Source organism: Argiope bruennichi, chromosome 4 (assembly GCF_947563725.1).
Source record: "Argiope bruennichi chromosome 4, qqArgBrue1.1, whole genome shotgun sequence".
Taxonomy (NCBI): domain Eukaryota; kingdom Metazoa; phylum Arthropoda; class Arachnida; order Araneae; family Araneidae; genus Argiope; species Argiope bruennichi.
This window is the reverse complement of record NC_079154.1, coordinates 2,693,720-2,705,992: the sequence shown is the minus strand read 5'-3', so window position 1 is coordinate 2,705,992 and position 12,273 is coordinate 2,693,720. Positions and strand designations below refer to the sequence as shown.

The window sequence follows — 12,273 nt, the reverse complement described above, 5'->3', positions numbered from 1 at the left end:
ATTTTTCAGGTTATTTATTCTGTTTCTTCTCTCAACTTAATGAATTTTCTAAAATTGTTTTTTTTTTTTTTCTAAATAACCATATTTTTAAAAAAAGCAAAACTGGAAATAATCAATATGATTATTTTAATAACTCTTGAGCAATTAAGAAAAAATAAATATTATATTTTAAATTTATTGCTAACTAGTGCTTCCAAATATTTCAAAACATTTGTGTGTGTGTGTGTGGTGTTTTTTTCAACTTGATAGTGCTTTTTAACTGGTATTCTTTCTATAAATCAAGTTATGTAAAAATCATTAAGAATGCAATGACTGATACAATTATCATACAACAATGCCTCTGATTAGAAACTCAAATCTCTTTCAATCTTTCTTATAAATAATTACCTAAATTTGTAATGCACGATAACTTAACAAATAATTAAGGAAACAATTACTAAATCCAATTTCTTACAATTTTATGCACGAAATTCAAATTAGTTAAAATTCTATCAATATGAAATGAGAGCAAACACTGTTTCAATGAAATTTCAGAACCAGCCTGAATTATCCAGATACAACTGTCATATTCCTCCCCCTTTCATAATCCCCTTTATGTTGTGAGTGAATGAAAACTTATGATGCATGCTTTGTTTATTAGAAATGCTCACCCAGATGGAATTTAAGAACAGAGATTTTCTAAGAATTCTCAAAGACTGTCTAAGCACACATTTGCTTAATAGTTATCGGATGAGTGGAGATCTCTTTTCAACAACAGCTTAAGAATATGGATTATCCTTGCAGTTTTTGAGGGAGGCTGAAAATTTTTTCTTATCTTTGGAAGAGAAACTGATTTTCTAGAATTCTAAGATACCTGAACTAAAATTATCTTGGGAGTGAGAAGGCTAATGTTCATATAAGAAAAAAAAGTTGAAATCTTTGTTTTAGTATTAAAATGCATTTTTTTTTTTAATTTAACATAACAGAATTAATTGCACATGGATTTCAAAAGAAAAACAGGATATATACTGCCAGAAACTTGCATGAGTGTCCTTTCCTCAAACTTCTTCTACAATTTTAATAAAAAGATGAAATATCCAATTTAATTAAGCTGGTTTGTGTTTTTGAATTGCAATTTTATTCACATGGAATAATGAACAGATTTCCGAATAAGGGTTTCATCTCAAAATTTGGTAATCAAGATTATATACAAGATTTCAACTGTCTATATTGTGTTTTTATTATCATTATTAGTTATCATGCTTTCTTAATCTACCTACCAAAATTATTTTTAGATAATAACTGAATTTTTAACCAGTTCTGATAAATTTTAGATATTACATTCAAGTTAAAATAATTATCTTAAAATGAATGTTTTTTCAAATAATCAATTATTTCAACAAATTAATCAACTGTGAATATAAATAACATAACCTAAATCAATAACTCCTCAAATATTTCTAAGTTTTGATTTATTACATATATTTAAATGGTTACCCCTCATCTTCATCTTTTTCCATATCCATTCCATTTTCATCCTCTTCATCATCATCATAATTATAATTTGGATCATAACACAAATACTGAAGACATAGTTTTACAATCTAATAAGGAAAATATATAGATTTAAATTCTTATTCTTTGTACATTCAACATGATATAACACACATACATATATCATATATACATATATAGTTTTATAAAATACCTACTTTTTATACATCATGTAAAAATATTTCAAATGTTTACATTTCAGACTAAAACTGCAATCAAATCATCATCTACACACACACACATTGCTAATTTGAGCAATTTTATTTAAAATAAAGACATTTGCCATTTTTATCCTATTATTTTTTTTTGATATTTTAAATGATAAATACTTTAAATTTCAACAATTTAAATGAAGTAAATACTTGTTTTTACATATTAATTTAATTAATTTTATTTACTATTTTTATTAAAATGGAATGATCTTTAATTCTTTTAAATTACACATTTGAAATTTAGTTTATATATTTCTACAAATATTATTCTAAAAATGTCAATTTTTAATGTTTTAAATTCCTGAACTATAAAAAAAAAATGAAAGCTCATGAAAGGTTTATAATCCCTCATTTGAATGAAAGGTTTATTTATTAACCTGATTTATATGTCTACATGTCTGTGAGTCTAAAAATTGTAGTCATAAGAAATTTATTTAATCATGTCTGAAGAATTTATGAATTGATTGCTCTAGGTAATAGTATCACCAAATAAAAACACAATCCCTTGCAGAAAGAATTTAAATTTTATTTACAGTGAAATCTTTTAGATAGCTAATCCCATTTATTGTATATTGTCATTATATTTCTAAAATATAAATAACCCATGCTGGAAAGAGTTAAGAACAGAATGGGTGGATTATTAAACAGTAAACCTCTATACAAATAGTACAACTAATGAAACTGCATTCAAATGTCACTTTAAATAAGTGTTGCTATATTCTAGTACATTGAACCCAGTGATACTTAATGTTATATTACTATAACAATTTAAATGTAAATAATGGATAAAATGAAAAAGTCTAGGGACGAGAACTTGCACCCCATGATATGGAAGACCAACATTCTAAATATTTAGCAACAGAGTAATAAGTTTGATGAAGTCATTATTTTCTACCTGATTCTAGTTCTTACTTGTATGTGATTGCTTGGACGGCTTAGCTTTTATGAAATATCTTCCTTGTTGTTGTGACACAACAACAAGGAAGATATTTGGAACTGATGGATTACAAGTGAACTAGGCCCCCTAACGTGGCAGTTCTTTGAAAGGACCAGGAATTAAACCTGAAATCCTCCAGCTCCAAAATCAAGACCTTGAAACACTGTCTAAATTATATAACTGTAAGAGGAGATTATACTCCTTATTAATTTTTTTTTCTCTTCCATTCACTTTTAAAGCTCTTCTATCCCATATCTTGCACTCTTATGCATTAATTTCCTAGACAACAGTTAGATAATCAGTAGTAAAAATACAAACTTTTGCATTATATCAATCAATATAAATTTCGGCACAACCCTACCAATATAGCAAGAGTTTGATAATTTAAAAAAAGCCCATTGAAACTATTAATTATGCAACCTATTAAAAACACAAACTGAACAACGTCTATCTATACAAAATAAACATGTTTATTTTATATGCATGTTTTTAATATAAGAGTAAAAAGAATTATGTTGAGTTCTAAAAAGCTGGTAACAGATCATAATTAAGATGCATGTGCCAACATTCTTGTATAAATTAATTAATACATTTTTCCATAGAATAAGAAGTTTTGTATTATTATGATAAGCTGTTATATTCAATTTGAACTGTAATGCTAAGATTTTAAAGAACAATACATGGTGTCAGAAGTTTTTAAATCTATGTAGTCTAAAAGCAATAAACGTTACTTCTACAGGGGTGTTTGTGGGACCCCAAAAAATCCCCTGAAACTTTTACGGACTTACTACCGGCATTTTGGAGTTTCGAGAAGGGGGGGGGGAAATGAAAAATTACAATTATGAAGTATTGAATGACCTAATTATAAAAGTTCAATGAATTACTTTTTTTGCAAAATTAATAACCATAAATTTTCAAACATATAAACTACTACATTTTATGCAAATCTTTTAAATTACCTGAATTAATTCTTTTAAAAAAAATTATCTAATTTCTGCTGCTTTTTTTTTTATTTTCTGATGTTTGTGGGCTTGTCTTTCTTTTGTGGTGAACTTCATAATTGCAGGAAGGTTGACTTTTATTTTCCTCATTTACAGTTGAAGAAATTTCCTCGAGAACTGCACATGCAGAGGTAGAAGCAGTTTGCTTTTCTGCTAATGTAGAAGGTTTTTCAGAGACTTTTATAGGTGACTCATCTGAAATACATGTTTTTAAGTCCTCTTGATATGTTTTCCAACTTCTGTTCATATTCAGTAAGAGATCTTTGTGAATTGGATCAGTCATTGGATTTTTTGAGCCATATTTTTCACATGAGGTTTCTTTAGAAGCCATTAAATCATATTTAATAGTCTGCACTGCATCTAGGGAATCAATCTTAAGAGAGGTTCTATAGTCAGTGACAAGTGTATCCATTAAGTTGAATGCACTTTCCACTAATGGGCCATGGAAGCAGCTAAGGCAGGCTTTGACCAATTTAGCCAATGTAGGATACTTATAATCATTTGTGAAATCATCTTTTAAATTAAAAACTTTAGACCAATATTTATCAATTGTACACTTGACTTGATTTCCATTTTCATCAGATGTGTAGAGCATTTCTTTGGTGATATCAATATCACTCTGGTATAACCTTATTTCAGCTTCTACTTTTGACTTTTCATTATCACTAAAAATATGGGACATAAAAGATGATAATTTTTCAAAAGCTAATATTGTACTGGTTTTACCTCTTAGCTCTGGATCTAATGCTGTAAAACTAATTAGATATGAATTTTTAAGGGGTAATTTCTGTTTCATATGCTGAAATTTCTAAATGAAATTCTCTTGCATACATAAATAAAAAAATATTTCAATAAGCGAAACGAAAAATTTACACGTGCATCAATAAATGAAACGAAAATTTTACACAGCGAAGAAAAAAAAGTTGCGAAGCGATCAATGACAAATAGCTAATACGGCGAAAAATCCCCCTTCTCTACTTATTGGCGCCACGCCAGTAGAGATAAGACCTTTGAACCCAGAGTCACGTTATCGCACATCTGGTAGAACGAAGTCTCCCCCTTTTTTTTCTGCCGCGCCTACTTGCCGAAAAGAATCCAGAAGAGAATGTCCGAGAACCGGGGGAATGAGTCATAACTCGCAATAAGGAAAGAACAAAAAAGAAGTTTTTTCCCCCTTTTCACGCATTATCACTGCCTTTGGAGAAAGAAAGGAAAAGTTTTCACCACACACACTGACCTTGCGTTTTCTGCTTTAAAAGCAAACAAAATTACCCAGATCAAAATAAATAATTCATTATTATTCCTACTTCCTTTTGAACGACGATCCCCGGAAGTTCCGGGGATCGAAGTTCAAAATCCCCGGAATTCCGGGGTTTCCCCGGAGCACAAACACCCCTGCTTCTAATAAACAAAGAACTAATCAAGTGGTTTTTTTTCTTCCATGATGGATTACAAGTTGGAACAAGTTTTTGTGAGTTTAAGGAAATGGATATTTTTGAACCATCTAGCGATTTAAGCCTTACAACTGGAAATTATCATAAAACTGGGAAAAGTGGTACCAGAAATTTGAGAATTTTATAGCTAACAGAAAAGAAAAAAAAAAAAATTGAAGCCAGATGCAACTAAAATCCATTTAGCAAAGTTTGCTAGATGGCAAAGGATTATTGATTAGAGTGGAACAAAAATAACCTTAATTTTTTTTTTTTTTTTTTTAGATCTTAGTTTGGTAATAGTGCGGAAAAGCTGCCTTTTAGGTTCAAAAATAATTTTTAAAAATTTGGTTAAAATATTACATTATCTTGAGGTGCCGCAAAAAACAAAATTTGTAAAAAAATTGAAAAATTATATACTTTGAAAAAATATCTTAATGAATTTTGCATTCATAGAATGTTTTAAAAGATGATTTTTAAGTACATATATAATAATTACAACTGGAAAAAATTATTAATTACAAAATATAATAATAAAAAAAATTTGTCAAATTTTACGTTTCTTACTTCTGTATCCTTAATGATTACAAATGTTACAGCTGCAAAATGTTTGTTTCTACTTCATTGTCACAATAAACTGGGCTTTTTTTTAATTAAATTTAGACATTCACATGTTAGTCCATTTTTGCTCTTATGTATCCTTCTCTTGCGATTCAACCAGATATTTTTAGCCAATTCGGCCACCAGTTTCACAGCTCTTTCCACTGCTTGCATGAGACAAGGAAGTCGGGGAAAGTCGATAACCGACTCCCTTATACTATTTGGTTCAGTTTCAGATGACTTATAAATTCTTTCAGAGAGTCACTGAAAACAATTTAACAAGGGTCGTTCAAGTATGTCACTCTCAAGCAACGAGATCATGTCGATGTAATAGGTTCAGGTATGTCACTCTCAAGCCACGAGATCATGTCGATGCAATAGGTTCAGGTATGTCACTCTCAAGCCACGAGATCATGTCGATGCAATAGGTTCAGGTATGTCACTCTCAAGCCACGAGATCATGTCGATGCAATAGGTTCAGGTATGTCACTCTCAAGCCACGAGATCATGTCAATGCAATAGGTTCAGGTATGTCACTCTCAAGCCACGAGATCATGTCGATGTAATAGGTTCAGGTATGTCACTCTCAAGCCACGAGATCATGTCGATGTAATAAGTTCAAGTATGTCACTCTCAAGCCACGAGAACATGTCGATGTAATAAGTTCAGGTATGTCACTCTCAAGCCACGAGAACATGTCGATGTAATAGGTTCAGGTATGTCACTCTCAAGCCACGAGAACATGTCGATGTAATAGGTTCAGGTATGTCACTCTCAAGCCACGAGAACATGTCGATGTAATAGGTTCAGGTATGTCACTTTCATGCCACGAGATCATGTCGATGTAATTCTTTGCATCAAAGTATATCTTTGGGACCTTAAACTTCAAGACTCTGTCTTTACTTACTGTTGAAAAACAAATTCTCTCCGAATTTTACGTTCACCACTTAGCATGGACAAAGGGATATTTTCTAAAACAGCAAAAAAAAATATCCCTTTAGAAAATATCCCTGCAGAGGAAATGTGACAGGTCATTAAACATTCTCAAGGTACTGTCCAGAACCACTTGGGGAGCAGATCGAACTTCCTTGCTCAGAATTTATCAAGCAGTGACTTTATCCCGTATAGATAACAGAAGTATGGTGTATGGCTCTGCTCGTCCTACGGTTTTACGTAGACTTGATACTATACATCATTCTGCTTTGAGAATTAGCTTAGGAGCATCTCGCATGTGAATAGTCTGTATGTGCTCTGTCATTGTCTACCACTAAGTTTACGGCGTGAAAAATTATCTGCCCAATATTCTCTTCGAGCACTGTCTGTTCCGAGGCATCCTGTGTGTTCTTTGACATTTCCGGTTAGTCTTCGGAGACTTTATAATGCTCGTCGCTCTCACGTACTTCCATTCTGCGAGAGAGTTAAACTGCTCCTTCGTGATTATGGACTTCATGGTAAGGTAATCCAGACATACGATCTTTTTTCCTTTCCTCCCTGGAATATTCCTCAGTTTTCATTTTTAAATCCCTTTTCTGGTTTTGAGAAGCAGAGTACTTCCCCTATTGTTTATCAGAATCTGTTTTATTCTCATTGCTGCCAGTATTCAGATTACTTAAAAATATTTATGGATGGTTCGAAATCAGATGGTCATGTTGGTTGCGGTATTGTCTTTGATACCGAGATATTTAGTTACCGTCTAGATTCCTCTCTATCTGTTTTATCTGCTGAATTATTAGCCATCTTTTATGCTCTTCAGAGGATTTCACTCTCTTCTGATCGTAAATTCTGTATCTATACTGACAGCATGAGTTCACTGACAATGTTTTCCAACTGTAATAATCAGATTCACCCGGTTGCCTTGGAAATCCTCGATCTTCTAAGGACTTTAAAAAACAGGGATTATAAGATATTATTTTGTTGGATTCCGAGTCATGTCAGAATCACTGGTAATGAGCTGGCGGACAATGCAGCAAAGAGTGCATCTTTGCTTTCACAGCGAGACATCCCGTTCTGTGATGCTAAAAATACTTTTCAACGTCGTATTAATTCACTCTGGCAGGAATCATGGAACAATCATACTAATAACAAACTTCATAACGTAAAACCTATCATTTCATCCTGGCCTTGTTTACCAGTGCGAGAGCTAGACGTTAAATTGTCTAGACTCCGCATTAGTCACACTCGTTATACTCATAAACACCTTTTATTCGGCGATCGAGCTCCTTTCTGCTCTAGATGCCAAGTGATTTTAACCGTTCTTCATCTTTTAATAGAATGTCCTAATTTTAATCATCATCGTTTGAGATTTTTTAATGCTTCATCAGTGGATATGCAAATGCTTGTGGGGGAACATCCCCACAAAAACCTTTTTAAATTTTTAAAAGCAACTGGATTTTACCATTTTATTTAACATTCAACTTTGTTGTTTTTACCTTGTTTACAATTTTAAGAGTTACTGCTTTGCAATTTTATCAGTTTTATTTAATCAGCTGTAGGATGTAAAGTCTAAGACTATATTTTAACCATATGTCTGGCGCAGTATTGTCAGATATGGCTCTTGCGCCAATAAACACCAATATCCTATCCAATCTAAAACAGCAAAGTACCCATTTCTTTGAATAATCTGGTCTATAATGCTCTTGAGAAAGAAAGATAGCATGAATATGAAATAAGGTTAAAAAGATATTTGGAACCATAAGTACATGAAGGTTATAACTTAATATTAAATCACACAGAACCTGGTAGTTTTATCTCTTCTTGTCTATTTGATGGAACTTGGTTGGTTTGCCTCTTTTTGTAAGAACACTATTGTTCTTCAGCATTGCCTATTGTCACTAGTAATCGTTTCTGATACATAAACATTCTTGTCGCTTCTTGATTAAACTTAATTATTCTTGCTTCTTTCTTCCACAAAGTGCTTTTGGTAGCAATATCAATATCACCTATAACCATTTTCCCGTTGGAGCATTGATCATTTAGAAACTTTTGTTCCATAACTGACATTTTTTTTTTTTTTTTTTCCTTTTATACAAGTCAGCAATATCAAATAAACGTTTAGCTTCTTCTCTAAATTCTGTGAGGTTAGAATCAAACTTATCTGAACATTTTCTGCTTTTAGACTTTAATAAATTTCTGTATTTAGCATGATAAGTTTTTTTGATCATTTGCAAAATTCTTTTACTAGAACAAACAGGAATAGCTCTTGCCCATATTTGTTCTATTATTGGAACTAAAGTGTCACATATTTCCCTTACAGAAGGATTCTTCCCTGAAACAATTTTGAGGTTACGCATAATATAACAATATCACTTTATAACAGATTCACAAGTAGGGAGTAAACTTCAAGCAAATCACTAAATTTCCCAAAAATATAACGCTCTGACATTTGTCTTGTTTTCACTAATTTAGACAGAGCCCTTTTTTACTCACAGCAAAGCACACAAGCGTACAAACTAATAAATCAGTTACATTAATCAATTACACAATAGATGAAGCAGAGATGCAAACTAACCTGAACTCGGCAAAGCTATCGATTTGAAAGCAGGCCTGCCCTTGTTGCCGGACAGAGACAAATCTTCTCCTTATCTCAATAACAACGACTCCGGCAATGACTCATTGCCATGCCAGTGCAATAATAAAACTGTTTTTATATTTCTATTCAAATGACAATGCCTATTTTTAAAGCATTTTATTTCATAATCGAAGCATTCAAAAATTCTTAAAAAGTTGCAAAATTTGTGTTTTTATGACACTTTAACATCCTTGTGGCACCTCAAGACATACTATAATATTCTTTATAATTTTTATTTACCTTATCTATACCAAAAGGTAACTTTTCCTTGCTATTACAAATTAAAAATCCGAAGTTGATTGTTTTGTAAAAAAAAACTTTAAAATGTAGCAAAAATTTCAATTTTTTAAAACTTTAATGTCTTTGCGGCACCTCAAGATCTACTCCAATATTTTCAATATTTTTAATTTATCTTAATTACACCAAAAAGCAACCTTCCTGCACTATTATAAATTACAAATCAAAAATTGATAATTTTTTTTTGTTCCACTCTATTGTCCATATCTTCAAATTTGAAATAAATGTGAGCAACGTGAGCGACAAAAGCTTTTCTGTAGTTGTGAATAGTGTGGGAGGGAGCTAAAAACCCGTAGCCAGTGAGAGCGTTTTCTTTTTTTCTTTCAGCGATTGAAGCGCCCTCTAGAAACCGAGGTTTCGTCGGAGTATACGGAGCAAGAAAAATCAGTCTGCGTCGTTCATACATCCAGGCAAGAGGAAGCTGCGCCAGTTGCGGGACCCAGCAGACTTCAGTGGCACCGGTACAAGAGTCTTCCATCACCCGGCGGAATAAGAACCCCATCGTCCAACCCCTCCACCTCTGTAACTAACTCATCTTGGCTATCTCCAAATAGAATTCTAGCAAACCATGCTGATTCGGAGGAGATACAATCTTCGGAGGAAATACCGTTCACGCCCTGGCAAATACCGGAGTTTGAACAGGAGGAGGACACGATGGACCTCATACTTCAACCATAAAAGGAAGATTAACAGAAAAAGGATGCCAAGAAGGATGATAAAAAGAAGAATAAAAACTAGTTGTAATGTCGTGACACTTTACGCTACATTGAATGACCATACAACAACTACTGCCTGGGATACCGTACCTAGAAGTGAAAAAGACGGATGGAAATGGGAATCTTTACCTACTGCACTAGAAGCACAATGTGGAGACATCAAGACACAGAATTTATTCAACACCTATACATTCAAAATGCTGAAAAAAATGATTGTGTCATTCAGACAAATAGCCCGCGCCTATCATGTCATCCAAGACTACAGCATCATTGCTGATACAACAAAGAAAGTTCAACCAACAGCTAAGATGTCGACACAGGCTACGACTCTTATGGCAAGCAGAGATCTTTTCTTCTACGCAGAAAAAGCTACAAGAGACCTAGATCCTCACGACCTGGATCTGAAAGGAACAAGAAATTTCAGAAACCAAAAAACTAGAAAACACTTCACTTACACCTGGTATCCAGGATGCAGAGAAGCCATCAGCCGCACCTACAACGAAATGGTAAACAGTAAAATTTTAAATGCACCGTTTGCCAACGACACGACAATTGGTTACAGATTGTACTCCAACTACGGACACGGACTGGTCAAGGCTCCTACTCAAGCGTACGCAAAGCAAGTGGAATTTGCAAAAACTTTCACGACAAAATTTGAAATTACTGTAAAAACTTACTGGTCCATGTGGACATTGTTAAAAAAACCTGTAAAAGCTGGAATCACATTTGAAAATTTATCAATAAATGATAATGAATTTTATGGCCCATTTGGTATTATGTCTCCTTATCCAGGTCTGAAAGCAGCAGAAATAAGAAAAGTTTATCTAGATCAGATGACTTGATTCTCAAAATGATAGATGTAGACAACATTGAATACAGAATTGGTGAATTTACAATAAACAGAAAGTAAGAAATTTAATTGTCTTTCTTTATTTCAAACAGATGCAACAACACATTTTCTTTTCAGGTGCTGACTACTGAAGGGAAGGGAAGGAACAGGGACACGCCTCCGGGTAATACTATCTGTCGGCGTGAAAATGGTGCGGGCAAAAAGGTGGTGCTTCACACTCAACAATATAGTGTGTGTATGTGTGTTTTCCCAAAAAGAGAGACAATCAGTCGACTGACAGTTCAAAGGATGGATTGGGAGCATGTCTTTTGCAGGAACATCACCTTGTATCTTTCAGAATGAATATATATATATATATATATATATATATATATATGCAGAGATTGAACATTAATTTTTAGTACTTTTTTTTTTTTTGCATTTGAAAACTATTGTAATTTTTTATATGGACTAATGAAAGAAATTTCAATAGTCCACTGTTTTGCAAATTTCTTAAATTTATAAAAATTAAAGGGATTGTTATCAAACTATAATTTCTGGCACCTCAAATCTTACAATTATTACTTCAAGTTCTGGTAATCACATGGCATTCCTGAATGACCTTATCAGATAATAGAAATAAATATAATGTTTCATAGGAATTCTTATTATTTTACAAAATGGATTGAAGTAGAAAGAGTTAAAAGATAAAACAATGGGGATATAATACCAGTCCTTGAAGTAATTGTTCTATTTGAGGTAACCGAAATTATAGTTTGTGATAACAGTCCCTTTAATAGTTATAAATTTAAGAAATCTGCAAAATGGTGGGATATTGAAATTTCCATTAATCCATATCATTTAAAAAGTAGTGGAACAGTGGAGAAAGCTGTAGAGCTTGCTAAAGCACCATTTAAAAGACATTACTGAAAATGATAGATTGCTAAGACACCATGAATACAATAAAAGGTCCCCTGTAGCCTTGCTTGAATATAGAAATACTGCTATTTCAGGTATAGGTTTATCTCTTGCCCAGTCACGTTTAATTACAGAATGGGAGCCAAACTGCCTATAAGTAGTAAAGTGCTTAATGCTGAAATCTTTAAAGATGTTATCCAGAATTAAAGGAATAGCAAACAAAAAGTAAAAA

At 32.6% G+C, this 12,273-nt stretch overlaps 1 protein-coding gene across 1 annotated transcript in view; it reads right to left on the bottom strand.

Annotated features, from left to right (window-relative positions):
• LOC129965593 (cullin-associated NEDD8-dissociated protein 1-like) overlaps positions 1–12,273 on the bottom strand; it is a 58,138-nt gene that overhangs the window by 33,379 nt on the left and 12,486 nt on the right. Inside the window, exon 10 of the mRNA XM_056079623.1 lies at positions 1,477–1,583. Within this exon, the coding sequence (XP_055935598.1) occupies positions 1,477–1,583 (107 nt within the window). The remainder of the gene's footprint in view (positions 1–1,476; positions 1,584–12,273) is intronic.